Below are 22,755 nucleotides of genomic sequence, written 5' to 3' on the forward strand. Positions count from 1 at the left end.
CAGAGAGACAGGGGAACAGAGGATCTGAAGCAGGCTCCGCGCTAAAAGCAGAGAACCCAATGTGGGGCTTGAACTCACAAACCATGAGATCATGACCTGAGCCAGAGTTGGACACCTAACCAACTGAGCCACACAGGCACTCTCTCTTTTTTTTTTTTAAACGTTTATTTGTTTTTGAGAGAGAGAGAAAGAGGGAGTGTGCATACGAGTGGGGGGGGGGGCAGAGACACAGACAGAGAGACAGGGTCCAAGGCAGGCTCTGAACGGACAGCAGAAAGCCCGACGCAGGGCTTGAACTCACAAACCGTGAGATCGTGACGTGGGCCAAAGCTGGATGCTTAACCGACTGAGCCACCCAGACACCCCACACATTTCTGGAAGAAAATACAGAAAGATTCTGCAAGGAAATGAATAAAATCGCAGTGTGAAATACTGCTCGATAACAACAGTTGGAGGACACACAGAACTAGATACCGAGCGAGCCCGGCACGTAGCCTGGCCGACGCACCTGCGGCCCCACACCTTGCTGTGTCCCAGGCCAGACCTGAGGAGAAGGTGACGAGGAGGAAGGGGAGCCAGGTGCAGCTCTCCTACCCACCCTCCAGAAAGTTCTAGCTGCAGAGGGTGCTGGGCAGTCATGCCACTGGTCCTTATTACTACTGTCATAATCAATTCAGCTAAAGGCCACCGTGGCAAAGGAAGGAAGATGAATTTAACTCTAACTCTACAGAATCAATACACAAAGGAGAAAGATTTAGTGACAGTTTAGGCCGGGAAAATTAGCAAATTCTCCAAAAGCAAAACCAGAAAGATATTGTGAACAAAATACATATGTCAGAACTGTTTCCTTTGGAAAGGTAGGGCAGAGGACGAAGAGATCCTGTAGAGGCCTTAGTTATTTCATCCAGCAAACTAGGTTATCAAGCACAGAGGGGAGCCACCAGGCAGGCCCTTCCGGGGGAGGGAGGCTGACGCGGTCACGAAGAGGAGGAAGAACCCAGACTGCTCTCTGACATCTGGGCGCCGGAACCCCTAACTGCCACGAAAAGCAAAACTGCGTTCGGTGTTCTTTAAAAGACAAGGAGCGCGTACAGTGCTTCGGAAGGTGGGAGTACCGACTGTTAGCACCAGAAGGTCAAGGGTCGGCATCTGGAAAACGGGGCTGTGTTCATCCCCACGCAGGCAGGCTACAGAGCGGCCTGGAGGTGGGAACAAGTCTGATTCAGCAGCCTGGGGCTGGCCTCTGACACGCTTCCAGGGGATGGTGACACACTAAGTGGAGAGTTTCTGTGTTCGGGAGGAAGTCAAATAAGGAGACCTGTCTATGTGTGTTCCTCCCATTTTCAACAGAAACTGTGACTAACCGCAGTCGGTCGGAGAGACACCGTGAAATGAGTTCTCAGAGGAACAAGGAACTGCAGGTTCACCTAAATGCAGCGCTAAGGCACCACAACTGCACGAAGACTGGCTCTTCCATCCTCAAACCCCTGGGCTGGCACGAGGCAGCAGCACCAGAGAGGAAGGAGGGACCACCCGGTCGCCACTGCTGCCAGTGCTGAGTTAGGGCGTCACCCGGGGGTTCACCGATGAAGATGTTCTGTTCCCCGAACCCAAAGGACGAGGGCATCCCTAACGTACTCCCCTTTTTTAAACAAAGGACACCAAACAGCCAGCGCAGGCTGGGCGAGTCCCAATCACGGGACCGCTGTTTAATCACAGCGACGGCGGGCCGGCAGACGGGCCGGGTCTGAGGGCCAGGTTACCTCTCCAAGCGTGCACAGCTCCATGATTATCCAGACGGGGTTCTCCGTGATGACGCCGACCAGCTTCACGATGTGGGGGTGGTCAAACTGGCGCATCGTTACTAGGGAGAGACAGGTGTCCAAGGTCACTCTTCTGGTAGAGCGTTAGGTAAGGGGGCTGCTGTGCCCTGTGTTTTCTCGGCCTAGGTGCTCTGCAGAAACAAGCGAGCTGAGACAGGCTCTGTCTCGTACTTAAGACACAGGAACAGGATTAAAGACAGACTCAGACTTTTTTCTGATGAAAGTTACAGTATGATTTTGAGGAGATATGATGTACTGACGAAGTCAGTATGATTTACTCTGTGACTTATTAATCTATTGGAGTGTCAGGTGGTAAATAGTTACTGAAATGGAAGGTAGAAGGCCTTCAATCGATGTACATGTAATGAAGGACACAGGGAGCCATTCACGTGACCAATGTCTACTGAGTGCCTTTCACAGTGGGGCGCTGTGTCTGAGCAGTGAGCAGAGCAGACACGGCCCGAGTCCCCATGAAGTTTAGAGCCTAGAGAAACGGAACAATAATTTTTAGGCAATGTTTACCTAGTTACAAATACTGAGGAAGGTGAGAGTGTGGTCCTGTGACACAGCCTCCTGAGGGGAAGCTATTTTCATCACGTGGTCAGATGAGACGGGACAAGCCACGGGAGGGTAGGAAGGGCATCCCAGCCCGAAGGCAGCTGGGAAGAGCCAGACACGTGCAGACGGACAGGACAAGCTACTAGCTCTCCACGAGTTTGTACTCTGCAGAGAACACCCACCCACGCGAGACCCTGCCAGCAATTTCATCCCTGGACATGTGAACAGAGAGCTGAGGGGTGGGCACTGTAGCAGGAGCAGGGCCCTGGCCATGGTCCCGGCTCTTTGCCCACTCTGTGAGCTCCCTCAGGGTGGGGACCGCGTCTGTCCTGCTCACCCCCAACTCTAGGGTCTGGTGGCACCTGGGCTGGACTCATTTCTACATCTGCCCAATTCCAGGGCCAGGATGCTGAATGGTGCAGGTACCAAAGGACACAGGGACAGTAAATCTGTCGACCTTTACACCCAAACATCAGGGCTTACCTGGACGATGTGGAGACAGGCGCCTCTACAGATACAGGTAGTAATTTGCAAGGTAAGACAGTAAATGCAGTTGTCACATAGAAGTCAGAATATTCTTTTCCTTACTTCTTAGAGATGGCTTGTATTTTACACAGACAAAACGTCAAATGGAGCTCCACAGAAATTTCTAGAAACTTACAGGCTTCTTGAAGGAATTTCTCTCGCACGCTGTCCGAAGTACAGTTTTTACATGTTTTAATTGCGACCGCCAAAGCCGGATTCTCCTGCGTCAGGGAAATTTCAGAATCACACACATGCAAAAAGAGGTTCTCTACATGAATCAACGGGCATGTTCACGAAGAGCTGTCTGTTCTGCAACTATGTGGACTGTGGACCAGGCAGGATCAGAACTGAAAACCTCAGGAGAAGAACACTTCAAATACTCAGCAAGACCCCAGAAGAAACGGACACGGTGTTAAAATGCTGGGGGTCATTCATTCGTTCGTCGTCCCACGAACACTTTCTGCTGCGTGCCAGGCAGCCTTCCAGGCGCTCAGGACGCACCCTGGGCTAAAGGCAGCAGCGTTCCCTGCTCTACTCAGGCTTCCGTTCCGGCAAAGAGCAGACAACGCACACAAGGAGCGAGCTCATCACAGAGCACGTTCGCGCGGAACAGTGGCGTGGACCAGGAAGGAGCATGTCAGGATGTGCGAGGCAGAGACAAGGGCGAAAAAATGGAAGGAGGGAGGGAGGGACTGGCGGGCGGGCACAGCCAGGGTCACAGTGCTGCGGCTAGGGCAGTGCTGGGGGCAGGGCCGAGGCAGTGCGCTGGGACAGGCAGCCTGAGCGGGGCCCTCTGGACCAAAAGAAAGGCGCCCCGGGGAGAGCAGTGCCATGGCTGACCTCCGGCTGAGAAGGAGCACCTGCTCCAGGAGCTGACGGCGGGGGGGGGGGGGGGGCAGCGGCGGGGTGGCGGCTGGGGCAAGTGTGGGCAGTGCAGGTGACACAGGGTGAGGTGCGATGCTGGTAAGGAGACTTCAGGTGTTTAGTGAGAGAAAGGGAAGCAGCAGTTCGAGCAGGACCAGGACGTGAGGGGCTTGAGGTGGCGGGGAGATAGCATGGCACCCAGGGCAGCGGCAGGAGGATCCGGCGGAGTTCAGGGTCGGATCCGGCGGAGTTCAGGGTCGGATCCGCAGGAGATCCTCGAGGGCTGGGGCACGAGCACAGCGCCCGGCCGCCCAGCAGTGTGGGAGGTCAGGGAGAGGGGGAGACGCAAGGCAGACTCAGAGGGGGACCACCAAGGTGGAGAGAAACCAAGAAGGCATGTCGATCTGCCTGCCAAAGAAGCTGATATTTTCTCGAATGAATTCAAAAGACAGAGCTTGAACAAGACAAATGAGGCCATTCCAAGCCTCAATGGAATACCATGGATGGTTTTCATTTACTTCATTATACTTTATTTTTAGAGAGAGAAAGCATGAGAGAGAGAGAGAGAGAGAGAGAGAGAAGGAGGGAGGGAGAGGGAGAGAGAATCCCAAGCAGGCTCCAGGCTCAGTGCAAAGCCTGACTCAGGGCTCGATCCTGCTGGACTGTGAGATCGTGACCTGGGCTGAAATCAAGAGTCAGACGCTCAACCGACCGAGCCGCCCAGGTGCCCCCGTGGATGGTTTTAATTAGCAACTGAAGGGCTTATCCTACCCTGGGCTTTACACTGTCCTTGGCAGAACCACGTACTGTTCATACTGGATATTTCCTAAGGTACCTCACATTCTGTCAAGTAGGCAGAAAAGGTGAGGACAGGAGGGGAGAAAGCAGCAGGGACAGCCCGGTGAACGGACGAAGGTTTGAGAAGCACTGCCTCAGGTCTCTGCCACGGCTGCCGTGCCCCGACTCCTACCCTGCCTCGGGGTCCCGTCCTCGCCAGAGGAACTGGAGAGGGGACGAGGTCACACAGGCCGAGGGACGGCAGCTCCGGAGTGGAGAGAGGAAGCCTCGGGGGGGCTGCTGTCTTGGACCCCTCCTTTCCCCCCTGGGGGTGGCCAGACGCAGGCGCCCTCGCACAGGAGCGAGGAGCACTTAGCCATGAGATCCCAGACGGGGGCCGCATAGTCTCGCAGTCTTTAGTTTTCTCGACAGGCTTTGGGCATTTCTGTCCTTTTTGTACATCATCTCACTGAGCCTACAGGCGATCTGTGAGGCAGCCTGACAAGGTACACAAGGGTCCGGGCCACCCATTCTACAGACGACCGGGTCGGCAGAGGCTGACAGGTTTCGCGGTTTGCCTGCGATCACCCTGCTGGAAGTGGCCTGCCCTTCTGCAACAGGGCTTTATCTCAGGAGTGACGGGGGCAATGTGTGCATGTGACAGGTGACAGGGAGTGGCAGCGGCTTTGTCACAGACTTAGCTCTGAAATGGTGGCCACGCTAGATTCTGAGTGCTGACGACACCTCAATCTGCCAAGCTACGGGAGCGTGGCTCGCTGTCCCCATAGACGCCAGCCTCGGCCAGGAAAGACTGGCACAGGGGGAGAGTGGAAGGCAGGACACCGCTTCCTGTCTTGTCAGTGTTGGGAAATCCCAGGGCGCAATCCACGGCCAGCCCGATGAGAAGCAGCCTCACTGAGCCCCAAGTCCCACCTCCATGCCGACCTCCTAATTCCTCTCTGTAGCCCTCACTTTACCTTTCAGCTCAGACCCACATATCCAACCCACCTGTGCCCTGTCTTGACGAGGATGCTGTGAAGTTATTTTAAACTTGAACTGAGCAAAACAAACCTCCTGATACCCCACTGTGGTGGTTACCTGCATGTGTCCACTGGCCTGGGCCACGGGGTGCCCAGAGATTATTTGGTCAGACATTATTCAGAGTGTTTCTGAATGGATTTAACATCTAAATTGATAGACTGAGTGAAGCAGGTTGCCCTCCCTAACCCTCCCTAATGTGGTGGGCCTCGTCTGATCAGCTGGAGGCCTGAACAGAACACAAAGCCGGTCTCCTGAACAAGAGGAAATTCCTCCTGCTGGATCGCTTTGTGCTGGGACATTATTCTTCCTTGACCCTCTGGACTACAACCACACTGGCTATGTTGGGTCTCGGGCCTTCAGATGCAGCCTGGCAGTCAGAAGCCATCAGCTCTCCTGGGTCTCCAGCAGGCCACCTGAAGATCTGAGGGGACGTCAGCTTCCATAATCACATGAGCCAATGCCTAACAGATCTCGTTTGAAAGCACCCACACCCGCCTGCTTCTGTCTCTCCGGGGAGCCCTTACCAACGCGCCCACTGTCCAACGTGCTTCCCTCTTAGCCTTCTCCGCCTCACTCAACAAGCGGAACTCATACCGATGCTCGAGCAGCCACTTTGGATTCCTCAGTTTCCCTCATCTCCCACAGGTCCAACAATCCGGAAGTGAGACACGCCCTCCCTGTCCACAGCGTGCGCCTGGAACTTTCCCTGCCAGTGCCTGTTATGGCTAGGCTCATGCACTCGCCCCCCAACTGCCTTCCTAACAGCAAGCCCAGAGACCTAACAGAGACTGTAGTTCAACTGTAATTATTTCGGGTCAAGAAGCCTCGCCTGCCTTTTATCTCAGTTGGGTAGAGCCAGTCTAAAAGTCAGCAGGCCTTTTGAGTAAATTTGGACCCGGGGCTCTCTGTACTGCTTTTTGCTTCAAAGAACAGAGGTTAAGAGAATTAGGAAGATAATAACAGATATAGTAAAAAAAAAAAAAAAAACAAAAAAAAAACAACTAGAAGAAAAGTTAGCAGCTAAAAATACATAATAAATGACAGAATTACGTGTAAGAACAAGGTAGAGACTTTCAAAGCTGAAATGTAAAAAAAAAATGGAATCTCTGATTTGTTTAGTGATGCGGTGGCAATTGTCTGCTGCTCCTGTGACCCAAAGAAAACAAAACAAGAAAACCCTTTCAGCTCTAGAAAACCTGACAGGTATGGAACTACTGGGAAAACACCATTTGCAGCTTCCAAAGCAGGGGTAACATAAAACGTCAATCGTCCGTGTTACCACAGATCTTCCCTGACCTGAGATGCAGTTACGTCCCAATACACCCATCGTAAGTTGAACATACCCTGAGTCAAAATGCACGTAAATACCTAACCTACCAAATATCACAGCTGGGCCACACCCGCCTTATGTGTGCTCACAAACACTCACAATGGCCTATAGTTGGGCAAAACCAGTGGACACAGAGCATTATTTTATTTGCTTTTTGAGAGAGAGAGAGAAAACGCGAGAGCACGCACACGGCGGGGAGGGGCAGAGGGATAGAGGCAGCAGATCCCAAGCAAGGCTCCACGTCCGGCACGGAGCTCGATCCCACCACCCTGGCATCACGACCCGAGCCAAAATCAAGAGTTGGATGCTCGACTGCCTGAGCCACCCAGGCGCCCCCTACAAAGCGTATTTCACACCGAAGTGTTGCTATCCCTGTAATTCACTAAATCCTCTACTGAGAGTGACAGGATCGCTGCGTGGCTGCGGAACGGCCGTCAGTGCGTCCGCTGTGGGCTGACTGGAAGCTGTGGCCGCCACCCTGCAGGGGAAGAGGACGCACATATCCCTAGCCTGGGGAAAGATCTGAACTCAAATTCTAAGTGTGATTTCTACTGCATGAAGATCGCTTTTGCAACATCGTGAGATCAAGAAAGAGTAAGTCGAACCACTGTAAGCTGGGGACGGTCTGTGATCCCTTATTTGTGTCATCTGCGTACACCCGTTATTCCAGCTAAAAAAAGTTCCTTGAGTGAGTTCCTGCTGGTGTCTCACGACTGCTGATCTAACTGGCACACATACCATGACCGGTGTCGGCAGGGCTGCAGAGGGATGGGCATTCTCACGCACCGCTGCCAGGAGTGGAGGGAAGGGGCGTGGCCTCTTCGGAGACAGCTCCGGGTCAAAGGGCGGAACAGATACCACGTGACCCGGCAATTCCACTCTCTGCCATCTACGCGAGAGAACTGAGAACTAACTACTCACACGCAGACCTGTGCGGTGGCCGTCACAGAGGCGTCATTCCTCACAGCTAAGAAGCGGTCACAGCCCAAATTCCCGTCAGCTGGAGAACGGACAAACACAAACGGTCTACCCACACAATCGAATGTTGCCTGGCAAAAAAGGACACTAAGTACCGCTTCACGCTCGAGTGTGGATGACCCTTGAGAACATGCTAACTAAAAGAACCGATCACGAAAGGCCACATGTCGCACGAGTCCGTGTACGTGAAGCATCCAGAAGAGGCAAATCTAGAGAACAGGGAGCAGACGACTGGCTGCCAGGGGCCGGGGGAGGGCGGGACGGGAGTAACTGCTAGCGGGTGAGGCTTCTTTCTGGGGTAAAGAAGGTGCTGGAAAATGCACCGTGCTGTCGTTTGTACAACTCAATCAATATACTAAGAAACCACTGAACTGTATGTTTTTAAAAAGTACGTTTTATAGTATGTGATTTATACCTCAATAAAGCTATTAGTAAAGTCATAATCTGTTCCATCCAATGGAACACTCCTTGTGGGATCTGTTCCTGATGAGAGAGGCTGAAAGATCAAAATGAACAAAAGACAGACCCAGCCCTCTAGGAGCTAAGGGTGCCATTTCTCTGCTCCCGAATACTCCGAGCAGGTTGACGTGTGTGACGGGCTCTGTGAGAGACCTCTGCAAAGGAGAGCCGGGGACTCGAGAAGACAAAGAAGAGGCGACAGTCAAAAGCAGCGCGTTTTTCTGGTCGCCAGGGAGGACTTACTGGACTCATGTAGACGCCTTGGTGGACGTCCCCAAACTGGCCTTCCCCGATGCACCGTCCAAGCTCGATTCTTTCTCTTTGAATCTCGTAGTCCCTGGCTGCAAAGCACGATCCGTACGTCAAAAATTAGGTAGGTGCGGTATTCCAAATGCAGACACTACACTCAACGCATTTCCTTATCATCCACGAGTACAACTCTCACTGGTGGCACATCACTCTATGAAAATGCTTTAAACAGAGTGGAATTCTCTTAAACGGTATTGTGAAAGGAGTTACACAAACTGTTAACGGCACTGGTTGAACCACAAAACGATGTGAGTTCTATTAAAGGCAGATTTTTTTCATGTTTTTAATTGGATTTAGTTTGTATCTGTCTGATCATTTTCTAAATAGTTTTTCCAAGTAGTAAATTATATGCTTAAGAAATCAATGCTATTAGTTTAGGTATTAATATACGAAAGTCTAAAAAACACAGTTATTTAAAGCAATTATTTTACAAATAACTGAAGTCTGAAAATACGGAGACCACGGGAAAACCGTGTCACGAGTAACTCTGTTTTAAAAGTTTAAGAGTTTTCCACTTTCTTACGATCCTATCTATATTATTCATGGAGCTAAAGAGTTTAAAGAGGCCATTTCTAAAAACTAATTTCAAAATTAGATGACTTGGAATCAAGGTTGAACATACTGCATTACAAATGATGAGTGTTTTATATTTTTGAGAGCATTTGCCTCAAATCAACATATTAATTTCTTGCGATTTATACCAAACTGACTGTTTAGCAGGCCGTTGAGGCACATGGAAATAAAATACCCACTAGCAACCTAGACCATGAATTCTAATCCAATTAACTGCTGCGGATTTTGATTTTCTCCGGCCAGGAAACCTGTCTGCACGATCCACGCTGCACGGACTCCATTAGTGAAGTCGCCAATGGAATAAAACAACAGCCAAATGTTTCAAAACTCTTCCTGGTTTATCAAATGAGAAGCCGTACAGAAAATCCGACTCAAATTTGAGGTGGTTCTTTTCCTCTTTAAAATCACTTTAGCTGGTAGTTCCATTGGTTTAATAGCACGGATAAACCAATGACAAGTGGTTTAAGGATAAAAGTTAACTGCGAACTGAAACGTCCCACACCACTCCGCAGGCTGCAATTGCAAGCAAATGCAGTTATTTTAAAGGAATCGTGTTACCTTCGTCTATTCCATAGCTTTCTGTATTGCAATTAAGGGAGAAAAAAATTGAAGACCTTGCTTAGAAATAACTGATAGCAATCAGGTTAACAACAACAAACTCCGAGAGTACGTTTCAATATTTACTGTGTGAAATATTTTAACCATAAACATCAGTAGGAAAAAGACTAGACATAAGCAAAACCTAAATCTCCTCAAATTAACTCGATGTGATGGACACAACGCTTTCCAGTTTCCATCTCCTAATTCCTACACAGAAACATCTTCGTGGGGTTTGGATAAACGTCAGCCACATTGGACATGCACTACTCAACACCGGATAATAAACGTCCAAGTGGAAATTTGGATTCTCTGTGGAAACGTACAAAATTTAAGTGTAAATTTAAACATTTTCTGTGGTGCCGGTGCACACAAGTCAGAATGCACACAAGTAAGCTTCCGCTCTTCCCTCTGTTTTGGACCACTCTCTAACACAAGGAACCCTTGTGAGGGATTTGGGGGCACCCAGGACAATGCAGGCCTGATGCTGGTAATGCCTCTTTCATGTGTATAGTTAATGGAAATGAGAGCATCTTTTACAATAGTTACACAACAGGGTAAATAAAGTGCCTGAAACATTTATTTTACAAATACGTGTGGCTCTGTGGAAATCAGGACATCCAATGCTGAATTTTTTAAATTAAAAAAAAAATGTTTTTAAGTAAACTCTGTGCCACACGTGGGGCTCGAACCCGTGACTAACGTCAAGAGTTGCATCCTCTACTGACTGAGCCAGTAAACTTTTTTTTTCTTATGTGAAGGCAATTTCAAGTGTGTCTCCAATTCAAGGTCTGGGACTCTATCTTCCAACACGAGACCTGGGGCTTCCGGATTCTCTTCAATCAAGAAGCAGCACAAAACAGAGAGAAGAAGCTGGTGTTTCTAGGCTGCAGGAAAGTCGTAACTGAAGCCCCCCCCCCCCCACCCCGCCCAAGCTGTGCGGACTGGAAGCAATGGATGAGGGAAGCTCTTTGTACCTGGTCAGTCAAGGGCAGCAAGCAACAGAGTTTCAAAGGGGAAATGCAACTAACTGAATATGCAAGTTGAAAAAACTGAATATAGAAACGTGTATAGGTATGTAACTTTAAATAATATAATATTCCACAGAGAGGAGATTCTATAATCAATAAAGGCTGTATTATGATAGAGCCACGAGACGAGATTCCACAAAACCTGCAACTAAGCTGACCTACTATAGATATTTTAGCTTTAGGCTCCTGACCTCAGACTGGTCAAATACAAAACACGTTTCTAAAGACTGAAAAGAATATTTCTGTTATGCACACTCAATGTGAGGTATTAAAGACAGTTCTAAAAGAAACCAATAAATATCTACAACTTTTGAACGGAAGATACTTAAACGTTAGGTATCTGTCAAATCTGAACAAGAACAAAATCCAAAGCCTACTTACTTGAGGGCATGGTGTAGGTATCCTCTTCGTCTATAATCTCAGCATAGTCGTCGGTTTCTGCAGGGAAGGAAACAGACACGTTGGAAGATGTGAACTATTTGACCTCCCGGCCTTTAACATAATTTGAAAAGCCAAAACGATCTGCCTAAGTCCCCTGTTATGCCGACACATTCCTAAAACACGATTACTCAATTTTTGCTCACACATGAGTCATTTATGGAAATAAAAGTGACGTCATGGTGCAATCTGTTATAACACACAGACTTGTTTCTCAGGGAGCAAACAGAGCTCGCACAGAGAGCCCTTGCGAATGACAGAAAGATGTGGAGCAACTATGCGCACGATCTGAGGCCGCCCATCTGCACTGACTGCACAACTCTCTCTCATCTACACCAAGGGCACGTTTGGGCCCCACTGCTGTCTCCCGGGATTTCTCCAAACAAGACGAGTATCTCAAAAACAGGGAACCTGACATCATTCATAATTAGACTCTACAGCATGAGCTCAATGCTCTCCTTTAGAAGGCAAAAATGGCGGCCTGACGTTTGAGGACACGGGTCATGCATTTCATCTGTTCAGGGTGGAAGAAACGCAGGAATTTCTCTCTTGTCGCTTTTCACTCAGATATTTGAAGACTACGCATTAACGTCAAAAGGGTAAAAGATCTAAGAGAAAGAATGAAATGAGAAGAAAGAGCGTATTAAAATGAGTTCTTTTCTGAGGTGATGTCAAGGCGTTTCCGTGTTTCCACTCCCTCCTCTTGGTAACACGGTGACTCAGAAATCCGATGCCACGTCAATGGGGGGAAGCTCATTTGGAGAAAACCCTCACCTGAGTAACACGTACGCGGACTTAAGCCTTGTCTGTTTTCTCCTTCTGTCAAGAGGGAAACCTTTAGCTGCTCCAGGCAGAAGGACTGCCACTGCTGGGCCAGGAAAGGAGGGCCGTACTTCCTCGCTGGTCTCTTAAGGGAGCTCTTCCAGGAGACAACCTGACCAGGCACCACCTCTGGCCCCAGAGAAACTACGAGCTGAAAGCTCTTTCCTTCATGCCATTACTACTTCACTCAGACACTAAAATTACAGGAAAGAGAGAATATATATAGTCTACGTTCTTCGGGACGTCAGTTGTTCCACGTTGCCATGGTAATGACGGAGCCCAAAGCTAAGAGTACCTGGAAGGATTTATTTCTTGGCTGAGCTGGCAGAACAAAGTCAACAGATCAGTTCTCCTTGAACCATCTAGTAAATGTAAACCACTGCTAAGTCCCGTGTGAAAGGAGAGTGGGTGATCTGTATCACTCTTACGTGTCGTAAGTAACACCACTTCAGGATTACTCTACCCAGACCTCACGTTCTTTAATTTCTCTGCCTCTCCCTCTTACCCTGTTCTCGGTGACTGGCATGTCCTCGGCCCACAGCTTTGCTTTTGTGTGAGCTGGCTTAATGAAGGACGCTGAAATGCTCTCTGGGCACAGAAGGGAATGACTAGGGCACTTTAAGAAAAAGGACCGAGCGGAGGGGGACTCTGCACTAACAGCTAGGACAGCTGAGGCAACATGTCACACGCATGCCACTTGCGGATCCGTCTTCTCCCTTTACTCCAAAATTTGCCCAGCTCGACTGTATGCCCTCCCCTCAGAAAGCTGAGGCAGAATTTCCACAAACAGGCGCTACCCTTACTCCTCCTTCTCTACGAAGCACACGCCTTTAGAGGTGACCCTGGGGCAACAGGATCCTGGCGGGGACAGCTGCCGGGCGCCCGGCCTCCACACGCCTTCCTGTCACCAGAGCGCTTCGGCAGTCCTTGCACTTGGCTCTGAGCTCCACGAGGGGACGTCATGGATCAATCACCACCACGGGCACTGAGTCCTTATGTGGCTGTGGGGACACCGCCCGCCTGATGGAGAAGGGCATGGCGCGCGGTGACGTCACAGCAGGCCTCCGACCCAGCACTCAGCACGGGGCTGGGGCTCGCGTTGGCTCGGCCAATTCTGGTTTCGGCCCAAGTGTCACCAAGCCAGAGACCCTGCCTCAAACGAAGCTGCCCTCTACCCCCCTCACTCTTAACCATGCTGCCTGGTTTACTTTCCTCAGCATCTATCAGGATCAACGATCTGGCAGTCCTCTGGTCCCCTGTCAACTGTCTGTCCCCCTCCAGACGGAGAGCCCAGGGGAGCGGAGCCCAGGTGTGTGTTTGACCGCCGTATTTTCGGCATCTGGCACGGTGCCCGGCACGGAGAAGGGGCCAGGCGTATACAGGCCGGGCAGAGAGGGGTGGTGAGGGGGGCCTCAGGTGGTGAGGGGACCACACACCCCGCAAAGCTGGGGCAAAGGAGCTATGTGGCCGGTGCAAGGCTGCAGACCGTGGGGGGTGGCGCTGGTGCCCGGCTTGCCGATCCTGTAGGGGCAGCTCGCCTGGCTGTGCCCTAGCTGTGCCCTCGCGTGTAGAGCGGGGTCGTCAGGAGAATGAGCCACGTAGAGGCGTGTCACAAAATGGGAGCCCCTTGGGGTGCTTCTTCGGAGGGCTCTGTGGAAGGGGCCTGGCAGCTGAGGGGTGCCTGCCTGCTGAGACTCCCGGTCGGCCTTCCCGGTGGGACTATAGTGGCTTCTGGGACTGCCTCTCTTTATAAAAAAAGTCTCACTGGAGATTCCAACCTCTGAGACAATCTGAGGCCATAAAAATAAAGTGGCCAGTGTACAAAACTGATTTGGGAAAAATCAAGTTGCAGATCCTTTAATGAATTCACAAAACCACGAGTAAGAGCCTATAATTTTTTCCTCTCGATGCTCTGTGGATTCTGTGTGAAACCCGGGGGCTATCAGAGCGATCTGGGCGTCACTCAGGACGGCGCCTGTGCGCTGTGGTGTGAGGGAAGACGTTACTGCAGTGTCTGTGTCCTCCACGAGGCGGTTGCTGTGGAGCAGAGTCGACACCGCTGAAGGCGCACAGGCCTACAAGACTCCGCTTGTGGCCGTCCACACAGCAGCCTTCAGCCGTGACGCTGGGCATACTTCTCCAGGAACGCTTGACACGGATCCAGCGCTCTGTTTCATTTCTGGTCTTAAGATTGTGGGATAATACGGTACCGATATGAGAGGTATTTTTACACGCTCAAGGGCCCCTGAGAAACTGCAGGCCAGCCTGAAACTGTCCACGTGCCCCCTCCCCCCAAAAACAATGGCGTGATACAAGGAGAACAAACACAAAAACAGGAAGCAGGTTCAAGATCTGGGCACAGATCAGGGAAGCCAGATCCACATTCCTCACTCACGGACGATGCTGGCAGCCCGGGGCCGACACTGATAGAAACTGTTCCGCTTATCCGGCCAGGCAGTACTGCGACCATCGCCCCCCTCCGCGGACAGGAACCTGAGAGTCCCCCGGGTCCCGGTGCCAATCAGTGGTGGGCTGGTACGCGGAGCGGCACTCGGGCAGAGTGCCCGCCTCACTAGGATCTTCCACAATGCTTACGGGCACTTTGGTTGCTTTTTTAAAGATTTTATTTTTAAATCGTGGGACTCGAACTCACAGCCCTGAGATCAAGATCGCATGTCCCACTGACTGAGCCAGCCGAGTGTCCCTGGGGACTTTAGGCTCCAAAACTATGGACTACTCCTCTAGGGACATTTAGGGACACTCCCACCTACCCCCCACCCCCCCCCCCCCAACACCAGCACAGCTGTGTTCAGATGTTCACAAGAATGGGACCTGTGTTTTGGGGAGACGGTCTCAGGGTACCTGGCCCATGAATTAAATGTTTCAAAATAAACCTTTTTAAAAATGGAGACTCCCCAAACCTGGTACCTTGTAATCTGAAAGGTTGGGTATCATGGTAGGTGGTAAAATAAAAGTGACAGGGAGATATGTTAAAGGGACAGAAACTGACAGCTCAGCAATTAGGAGAGAAAAGAACCAAGTCCTCGTCTCAGAGCAGGGTCCCAAGAGGTGAGGCTGCTGTCGAAAACGATACGGCTGCAGGATGTCTCGTGCTCTGTCACCGAGAGAGCCTGACGCCTCTGGGGTCGCTGCGAAGGGGGCTCTGCCTGGAATCGGGGGAGCGCGTGTCAGTGGACAACGGCTACCACCCTGCGGCTGTCAATAAAAGAAGCCGCACAGAAGCCCTCAGGCTCACGAACTTCTCGAACGCGGGCAACCCGCTCAATCTCTGATGGGAGAGGGGCAGACCTCCTCTACCGGCCTGGCCAACAGCCGTGTCCCCTGTTCCCCTGTGGCGCTCGTGCCTCGGCTTGGACCCCTGCAATTCTGACAGCCTGTTCCCCTGACTGGTTTCCGTCCAGCCCTCAGGGAGCTGGAACATGGCATCAGTCCCACAGAGCAACGTCTTGATGGGGACAAGATTACTTGGGCCATTCGGTGGGACTGAGCAGTGTCACAGCTTCTTATCTGACCCGGGGGACGGAGACGTGCCATTAGCCGAGAGGCACTGGGGAGCAGGGGAAGAGTTCTTTTCTAGGAAGCCAGGAAGGGCCCAACCGTGCTCCTTAATATCAACCAGCTGCATGGCCCAGACCAGGCTCGGCAGCTCATTTCCGGAAAGGGTTGGACGGTGTGCATTTTAGACTCTGCTGCAACTGCTCGACCCCGCTGTTAAGTGACCGTCGGCAGCCGCGGGAGCAGATGGGGGCGGCCGTGCTCTAAGAAGCTCTTACTTGTGGTCGCTGAGATGGGAATTTGACGTGGTTCTGATGCCACAAATACTATTGTTTCTTCCCCACTCAGTAAAAACAGTAATAATTGTCCTCAGCTCCGGGGAAGAACAAGAGGTGGGCTGGGTTTGGGCCACATGGGCCTCAGCGCGTGCGCCCCCCAAGTGACGAAAGCCTCAAGACCCGGCTTGTTCGTCTGCAGGACGGGAATAGTAACACTTGCCCCGTCTGGCCCACAGCACTGGGAAGGTCAAGTGTGGGGGGGAACGGGTTCTTTACACAGACGATGTGGGAAAAACCACGTGTTCATGAACACGTGGTCAAATTTCACGTTTGCACAGTAATTCTCACAACAACCACTGAGACCTTTGTGGATGAAGACGCGGGACATAAAGCAATCTGCGCAGGCCTGTTGAGGGAGGCCGCTGGCGACAGGATGGGGTGGGGGGTGGGGGGAAGCGTGAGGCTGGAGCCTCCTTCCTGCCACGCATCCTGCGGCAGCCCTGGCCTCGGGGGTCCCCCTGGGGCTCGCGGCCACGACGACACCCGACACCCCACCCAGAGCCGCGCGGTCTAGCACCTGCACACGGGGCCCCACGCCAGCAGCGGCCACTGACTGACTGCTTCTACCGAGGAGGGGCCCTCCATGCTGTCAGCCCCACGGAGCAGACGCACTTTCCCAAAGTCACGTGGTTAAGACCTTTCACCGCTCAAGTGCTCCATCCCACCATGAAAATGACCCAGACGAAACCTTCAGGGAAAGCATTCTCTCATTCCATCACGAGGAAAAATGCCACTCCCCCCTAATTTGAGTTTCCTGTGAAGAGTTAAAGGTTCATGTAGGCAGACAGGAAGTGGGGAACCTGAGTCACGAAATGTGACTTTCAAACTTCCGGCTCATTAAGTGCTACCCTCAACTGCCTGAAGAACAATCGTGACACTGTTGCCGGTATCTCTCTCGCTAGTTTGTGTGGTTCTTAAAGATCTCGCTTTGCTCCTTCCTTTCTGCTACCCACTCCCAGACTAAAACTGTTACGTGTATACGCTGTATTTGGGAAATCTCGTGGGGATCTCTATCATTGACAGTTTTCCACTGTGACTAATCTCGTGAGTGGTACCATTGTGACAATCTTTCTCGAAACCCAAAGTTAACAAGGAAACCTAGAGAATTCACTGTGTGTATATACAACTCCAATTTACCACTGACACATGATAGAGAAAGTGCAAAGCCCTCAACAATTTTTAGGAGATCATTTGTTCACAGCATCATCTTTTCACACTTGTTTTGCTGAATCAAAACCACATTCTGCCTTTCATTGAATACTGAACCGTATTTACGAATAAATAATTCTGATATTAGTAACACAAATGTGAAAATAAATATTACCGTCCCCACTAATTTCATCTGCAGATCCAGGTAGCATGCAAAGAAAGGGAGGGTGGGGAGGAGAGGGGCAGGGGAGAGGGGAGAGAGGGAGACACACTATTAACATGACAAGTAAATCAAAGTGCAAGGAAAACAAAAACTCACCCCCCAGGTCTCATTCGAAAGATAAAAGAGCGATTGCAGCAGAAAGTGTGTTTACTCCGTTTAAGGACATTATGGCGAGTCTGAAGCTGTCAACACATTATACAAAGTTACACAGCGGTTCAGCAAAGCTGCTTTCTACCACACTGAGCAAAATTAATCCTACAGGCTCTCGCAGTTAAATGCTAAAAATGGCCTTTACCTCCCTCAAAGGGAATGTGCATCCGCTCAGATAAAAGTGAAAATAACCAGTCATTAATGAGTCTGGTAAAGGCTAGCCAGGGGCCCAGCCCTCAGCACGCCTCCTCCAGGAGGGCCTCCCCCAGCGAGCCACGGGGGTCCCAGGACACGGGGGCCGCAGGCCAGGCCCAGCACATAAGCTGTACCACACGTCCGGTTTCCATTTAAATTTACGCAGTGTTGTTTGGAGAAATTCCTGTTCTACTTACAACAAACGATCTCTGCTTTCCAGAACACTATCCAAGTGGCCCGGCCGCCTCTGCCCCGCGGCACCCCAGAGCACCTGCCAGCAAAGCAGGAGCAGACGTCCGGGGCTCGGCCCGACCGCTCTACTCCGCTAACTCGGTCGGCCCGCAGGGCACGGCCAGGTACCTGCCGGCCCCCGAGGCAGAACACCAAGCCCCGTAAGGAAACCAGGAAGCTACGGCTCGCCCTGTCATGCGTGGGAAACCCGGCAAACAGGCAAACGAAAAGTCTTCTCTTGGACAGCAGCCCAGAGACGGGCACCGCGAACCGTCGCCCCCCGTACGGCTACCGAGCGCGGACACCCAGCACAGGCCACTCTGCTCGGGACGGTCTACGAGCGTGGGGTTAGGTCCGCTGCCGGCACGGGCGAGTGGGAGCTGGCGCAAGCTAGTGCAGTACCCGTAGGAGAAGGCTCGTGGGAACAGAAGACCAAAGGGAGAAAGCGCCTAGCTTTCTTAACTTTATGCTGGCGGGGACTGACTCCTTTACAAAGAGGCGAGCGGAGGGAAGAGAAAAACAGAAACACATTATTCAGTACAAAAGGAAACTTAGGTTACATTTTCAGGCAGATGTATAAAAGCAGAAACAAAATCGCAATGCTTTTATTTCACTACTGGCACGCTTTAACTATGCTTGAGTTTTAAAAAACGTATCAACATTTTAAAGTGCAAGTTCGTCTTTTAGCAAAGATTACTACTGGATACAGAAACTTTTGGACAGACATAGCAGTCTCCCAGCTCTGCAGAGCCAGCCAGGTGAAGGTATAGATACTTGTACAAGTAACAAAACTAAAACAAAATGAGACTAGACAAAAAACAAAGACGGATAAACAGTTCAAGAACCTCGTGGACATTCAGCCATACAGAAAAACTGCCAGAAACTAGCAGATCCGGATTTGTGAGAGTTTAATGAGCAATTTTTCCCAAATCCTCAGCAAAGACACAGACTCACAGACCTTAAGTGCACACTGTGAATAAACTGCCTTAACGTAAAAACCAGCAAGGAGGTTTGGACACACAGGCTGCAAAGCGCCTACCTAGGGACTGCCTGCCTCTTTCATGTACTTTAAACTCATGTGACCGCCCTCTCTGCACCAGACACCGGCTGGGCCCACGTTACCCATCCTAGCCCTCCAGGAGCACACAGCACAGGAGAGCGGAGAAGCAGCGGGCGTCTGTCAAAGCGAGGTCAAAACAAAGGACGTACGGTCTTTGAGATGCAGCGGTGATAACGCGTGACAGAAAAGACAAAGGAGACATGCAAAACTTAACTGCACAGCCACAGGGGCCCCTCAAGAAAGGCCAGGGGACCAACCGATGGCCAAGAGCTTGCAGACAGTGTCACTGTGTTAGCGGATACAAGCGAGAGGAACTGAAACATATGATGTGAGATTTCAGACCGGACGGGGTACCCTGCGACCCCAACCTCATTACCGAGCATCTCACCTCCCACCCCCGCAGCGTGAGTGCAGCTCCCTGCGGTGCCTTGGTTAAGAACGGGGTCCAGTGTGAAGCCTGAGTGCCCTCTGTCAGGCGGGCAGGAGCTCGGGCCTGGGGGTGAGGAGAAGGGGCCGGCCTAAGAGCTCTATGGGACGCTACCCGGTGAGACAGGAACATGGGCTGTGGATAAGGTAACAGCAGTCTATCACTATTAGGTTTTCTGATTTTGATAGTTACGCTGTGATTGTTTAAGATGATGTCCTTGGTCTTAGGAAACTCACGTTGGAAAGTTTATAGGCAGAAAGGCACACCCTGTCCACAAGGGCTTTCAAATGGTTCAAAGGAAGAAAACTGAGTGAAGGATAAAGTAAGTGGGCCAAAGTACAAACACAGTGGATTTGAATAAAGAATAGACGAGACTTCATTTTACTGCTCTTACACAACCATTCTCCAAGTGTGAAATTATGGAAACATAAAAAATACAAAGAAGGTGTACGTGAACTGAGATGCTGGCCCCACTAGTCACTCCTTGACCTTGAAAATCTTACCAAACTTGTTTGTGTTTTATTTGCGAAACGAGGCAGGAGCAGAGGCTTCTCCCAGGGAAGAGCTGTGGAGAGGGTCCCGGGGGACTCCCCAGGCCACACGCACGAGGCCACCACCATGGAAGTGCCAGCTGTTCCCATGTTCCCATTGCTTGTTTCTAAACTGGGCTGAGACTTCTTTACATTGACTTAAAAGGCAAGTAGCTTTTTAAAAATGTAAGCACAGGAAAACCTTGGATTGTAAGTAACTTGTTCCACGAGTGTTCCACAAGACGAGCAAACATTTCTAATAAATTTTAACTTGATAAACAAGCGATGTCTTGAAATACGAGTCGTACATCACATGATCACAACTGAGCCAATGGTTCTTGAAATTTGCTCTGATATACAAGCGCTCTGGATTACAAGCATGTTTCTGGAACGAATTATGCATGCAAACCAAGGTTTTACTGTATACCTTTTCTTCAGTGATACCAAGATCAGCCCACATCATTAAAAATGTTGGGGCTCCTGGGTGGCTCAGTCGGTTAAGCGTCCGACTTCAGCTCAGGTCACGATCTGATGGTTCGTGGGTTCGAGCCCCGCGTCAGGCTCTCTGCTGTCAGCACAGAGCCTGCTTCGGACCCTCTGTCCCCCTCTCTCTGCCCTGGCCTGCTCACATTCCCTCTCAACAAAATAAATACAACTAACTAAAAAAAAAATATTGTTAGGACCCTTCTAATTACTTTATTTGAGATACATTACGTTATACAAGATAGTTACATTTGTTAAACACCTGCCATGCGCTGGGCCCACCATGTAGACGCTAGCCTCCCAACTCCTACCTTATTTAACTTGTGTTCTCATTCGGGGAAAAGACAGTAAACAAAAAGGTAAATTACCTGGCGTGTCAACACATACGTGCTACAGGGCCAAACAGAACAGAAGGGGGCTGGGCGTACTTACTTTCTAGCGAGGCTGCAACTTTAAACACGGAAGGAGTCACTTGCAAAAAGCCTTCGGGAGCAGAGGGAAAGGGTCGTCTACACATCTGGGCAGAGCAAACAGCAGCAGGGCGGGCCCGGCTCTGCAGAGGTGAGCCTGGGCCACTTACCGAGGAGCAATGAGGTTGGGCAGGGTGACAAAAGAGTGAGGGGTGAGGGAGAGGTGGCCAAAGCTCCCGGTGATGGCACAGGCCTAGAAGCCCACGTCAGGGCTCTGGCTGCACTGTGAGAGACGTCAGGGTGGATGCCTGTAAACAAGGAAGTGAGGTGATGGGCCTTAACCGTCAAAGGCTTGCGGGGAAGCTTTCAAAGGGTGCAAGAACTGCCAGGCCACTGCAACCATGCAGGCACAGAGCGGGCGCACGCAAACAAGGGCAGCTGCACAGGAAGCCGAACGGGATACACTCTGAGCACTGAGCCAGTGAGGATGCGCCACTTGACTGACTGTAAAGGAGAAAGCAGCAAAGCACCCAAAGCGCCCCAAAGACTGGTCCAATCAGCCAGAAGGAGCCGCCACTGAGAGGAGGCTGAGAGGCGCATGCTCAGTGGGGAGGTCAGGGCTCCCTTCTGAGCACATGAAGTCCGAGAGGCTCGTGAGGTCGGCCCAAGGGTCTAGGGCTCAGGGAAGCTTCTGGGGTTGGGATGGCACTTCGGGAGGAACCAGCATAACGAAGGCATGAAATACAGTAAGATCCCGGAGGTGGCAACTGGCAGCAGAGAAGAGGCCCCAAGACAGAGAGCCGGGGTCCTCAAGCGTGGAGGGTGGGGTGGCAGTGGTGAGGCAGGCAGGAGGGAAGTCAGGGAAGGAGGATTTCCAGAAGCAGCTGGGGGAACAGCAGCACCTCCTGTGCCGAGCTCGGTCGCAGAGCCCCCTGCGGGGGCCGGAGCCCCCACACAGAGGGGCCAGGGGTTGGAAGAATCGCCTAGCACCAACACAGAAATCACCCGGGGTTTGCAGGGGGTGCCGGGGGCGCTGAGCCAGGATTCAGACACTGAGCTCCCCTCCAGTCCCCGTGCAGCAACAGCTCGGAGAGAAGACCGTGGCTGTGGCTAGGAGGGCAGCAGGGCAGCGGCGCCCCCAGGACAGGGTCACACAGGTCAGGGAGGGTGACCAGAGGCGCAGAGAAGAGCGGGAGAGGGCACACCACGGGCGTGTGTGATGGGGATGGGGGCGACATGGGGCTTCTCGAGGGGCTGGCAAAGGGAAAGCGGCCGGACCTTCAGGGCAGATAGTGTGGGTGGGCAAACTCCGGCGACCATCCAACCCGGGTGGTCATGGGGGCCCCCTACCCCTGACGATGCTAAAGATCCACGGATTCGTAATGAGGCTCCAAAAAGAAAACACAGAACAGGATCTGACTTGGAAGGCAAGAGTCCTTGTTTCACAAACTGGAAAATAAAGGGAAAGAAGAAGGTGGTTTTCTGGCCTTTCTAGCAGGAACCAAATGTGTTCAAATGTGTTGTCCCGAACCACGTGGTTGGGTTTTAACAAGTTCCACAATTATTATGCAGCTACATCATGCTAAAAACTCGGAGGGAAAGCTTGGAGGTCAAGTTACAGAATTTATATTTTAAAAGTTTCAAGCCTTCTTTTAAAATGTTTCTCTGTGAAGAAAAAATATAACAGGGCCTTTGGACATTAGCAGTATTTGTTTTTCTATTTGGCAAGATGATACATGGGATTCTTGCATTTTAGTAATGGTTTTTCTAAAGATGAAAGATTTTTAATTATTATGTTAATAAGCCCACCCAGAAGATTTAAGAAGGTTCATGAACCAGCTACACTCAAACACGGCCAAACTGCAAAGCAAACAGTAGTATAAACACTCTCATTCAAAGTCTCTCATGAGGTACTGCA

At 51.1% G+C, this 22,755-nt stretch overlaps 1 protein-coding gene across 7 annotated transcripts in view; it reads right to left on the reverse strand.

The window, feature by feature from the left end:
* PTK2 (protein tyrosine kinase 2) overlaps positions 1-22,755 on the reverse strand; it is a 257,109-nt gene that overhangs the window by 59,548 nt on the left and 174,806 nt on the right. For 6 of the 7 annotated variants that reach the window (XM_047074237.1, XM_047074239.1, XM_047074240.1 and 3 more), the window contains 4 exons: positions 11,247-11,303; positions 8,599-8,696; positions 3,043-3,127; positions 1,764-1,864 (listed from right to left, as the gene is read on the reverse strand). In XM_047074237.1, coding sequence (XP_046930193.1) covers positions 1,764-1,864; positions 3,043-3,127; positions 8,599-8,696; positions 11,247-11,303 — 341 coding nt within the window. Of the gene's footprint in view, positions 1-1,763; positions 1,865-3,042; positions 3,128-8,598; positions 8,697-11,246; positions 11,304-17,447; positions 17,571-22,755 lie in introns of those variants that run through there. The other variant, XM_047074243.1, reaches the window with a different exon arrangement.

Source organism: Lynx rufus, unplaced genomic scaffold (genome assembly GCF_022079265.1).
Source record: "Lynx rufus isolate CCGP_SWC_20201006 ecotype Redwood Valley unplaced genomic scaffold, mLynRuf1.p SCAF_12, whole genome shotgun sequence".
Taxonomy (NCBI): domain Eukaryota; kingdom Metazoa; phylum Chordata; class Mammalia; order Carnivora; family Felidae; genus Lynx; species Lynx rufus.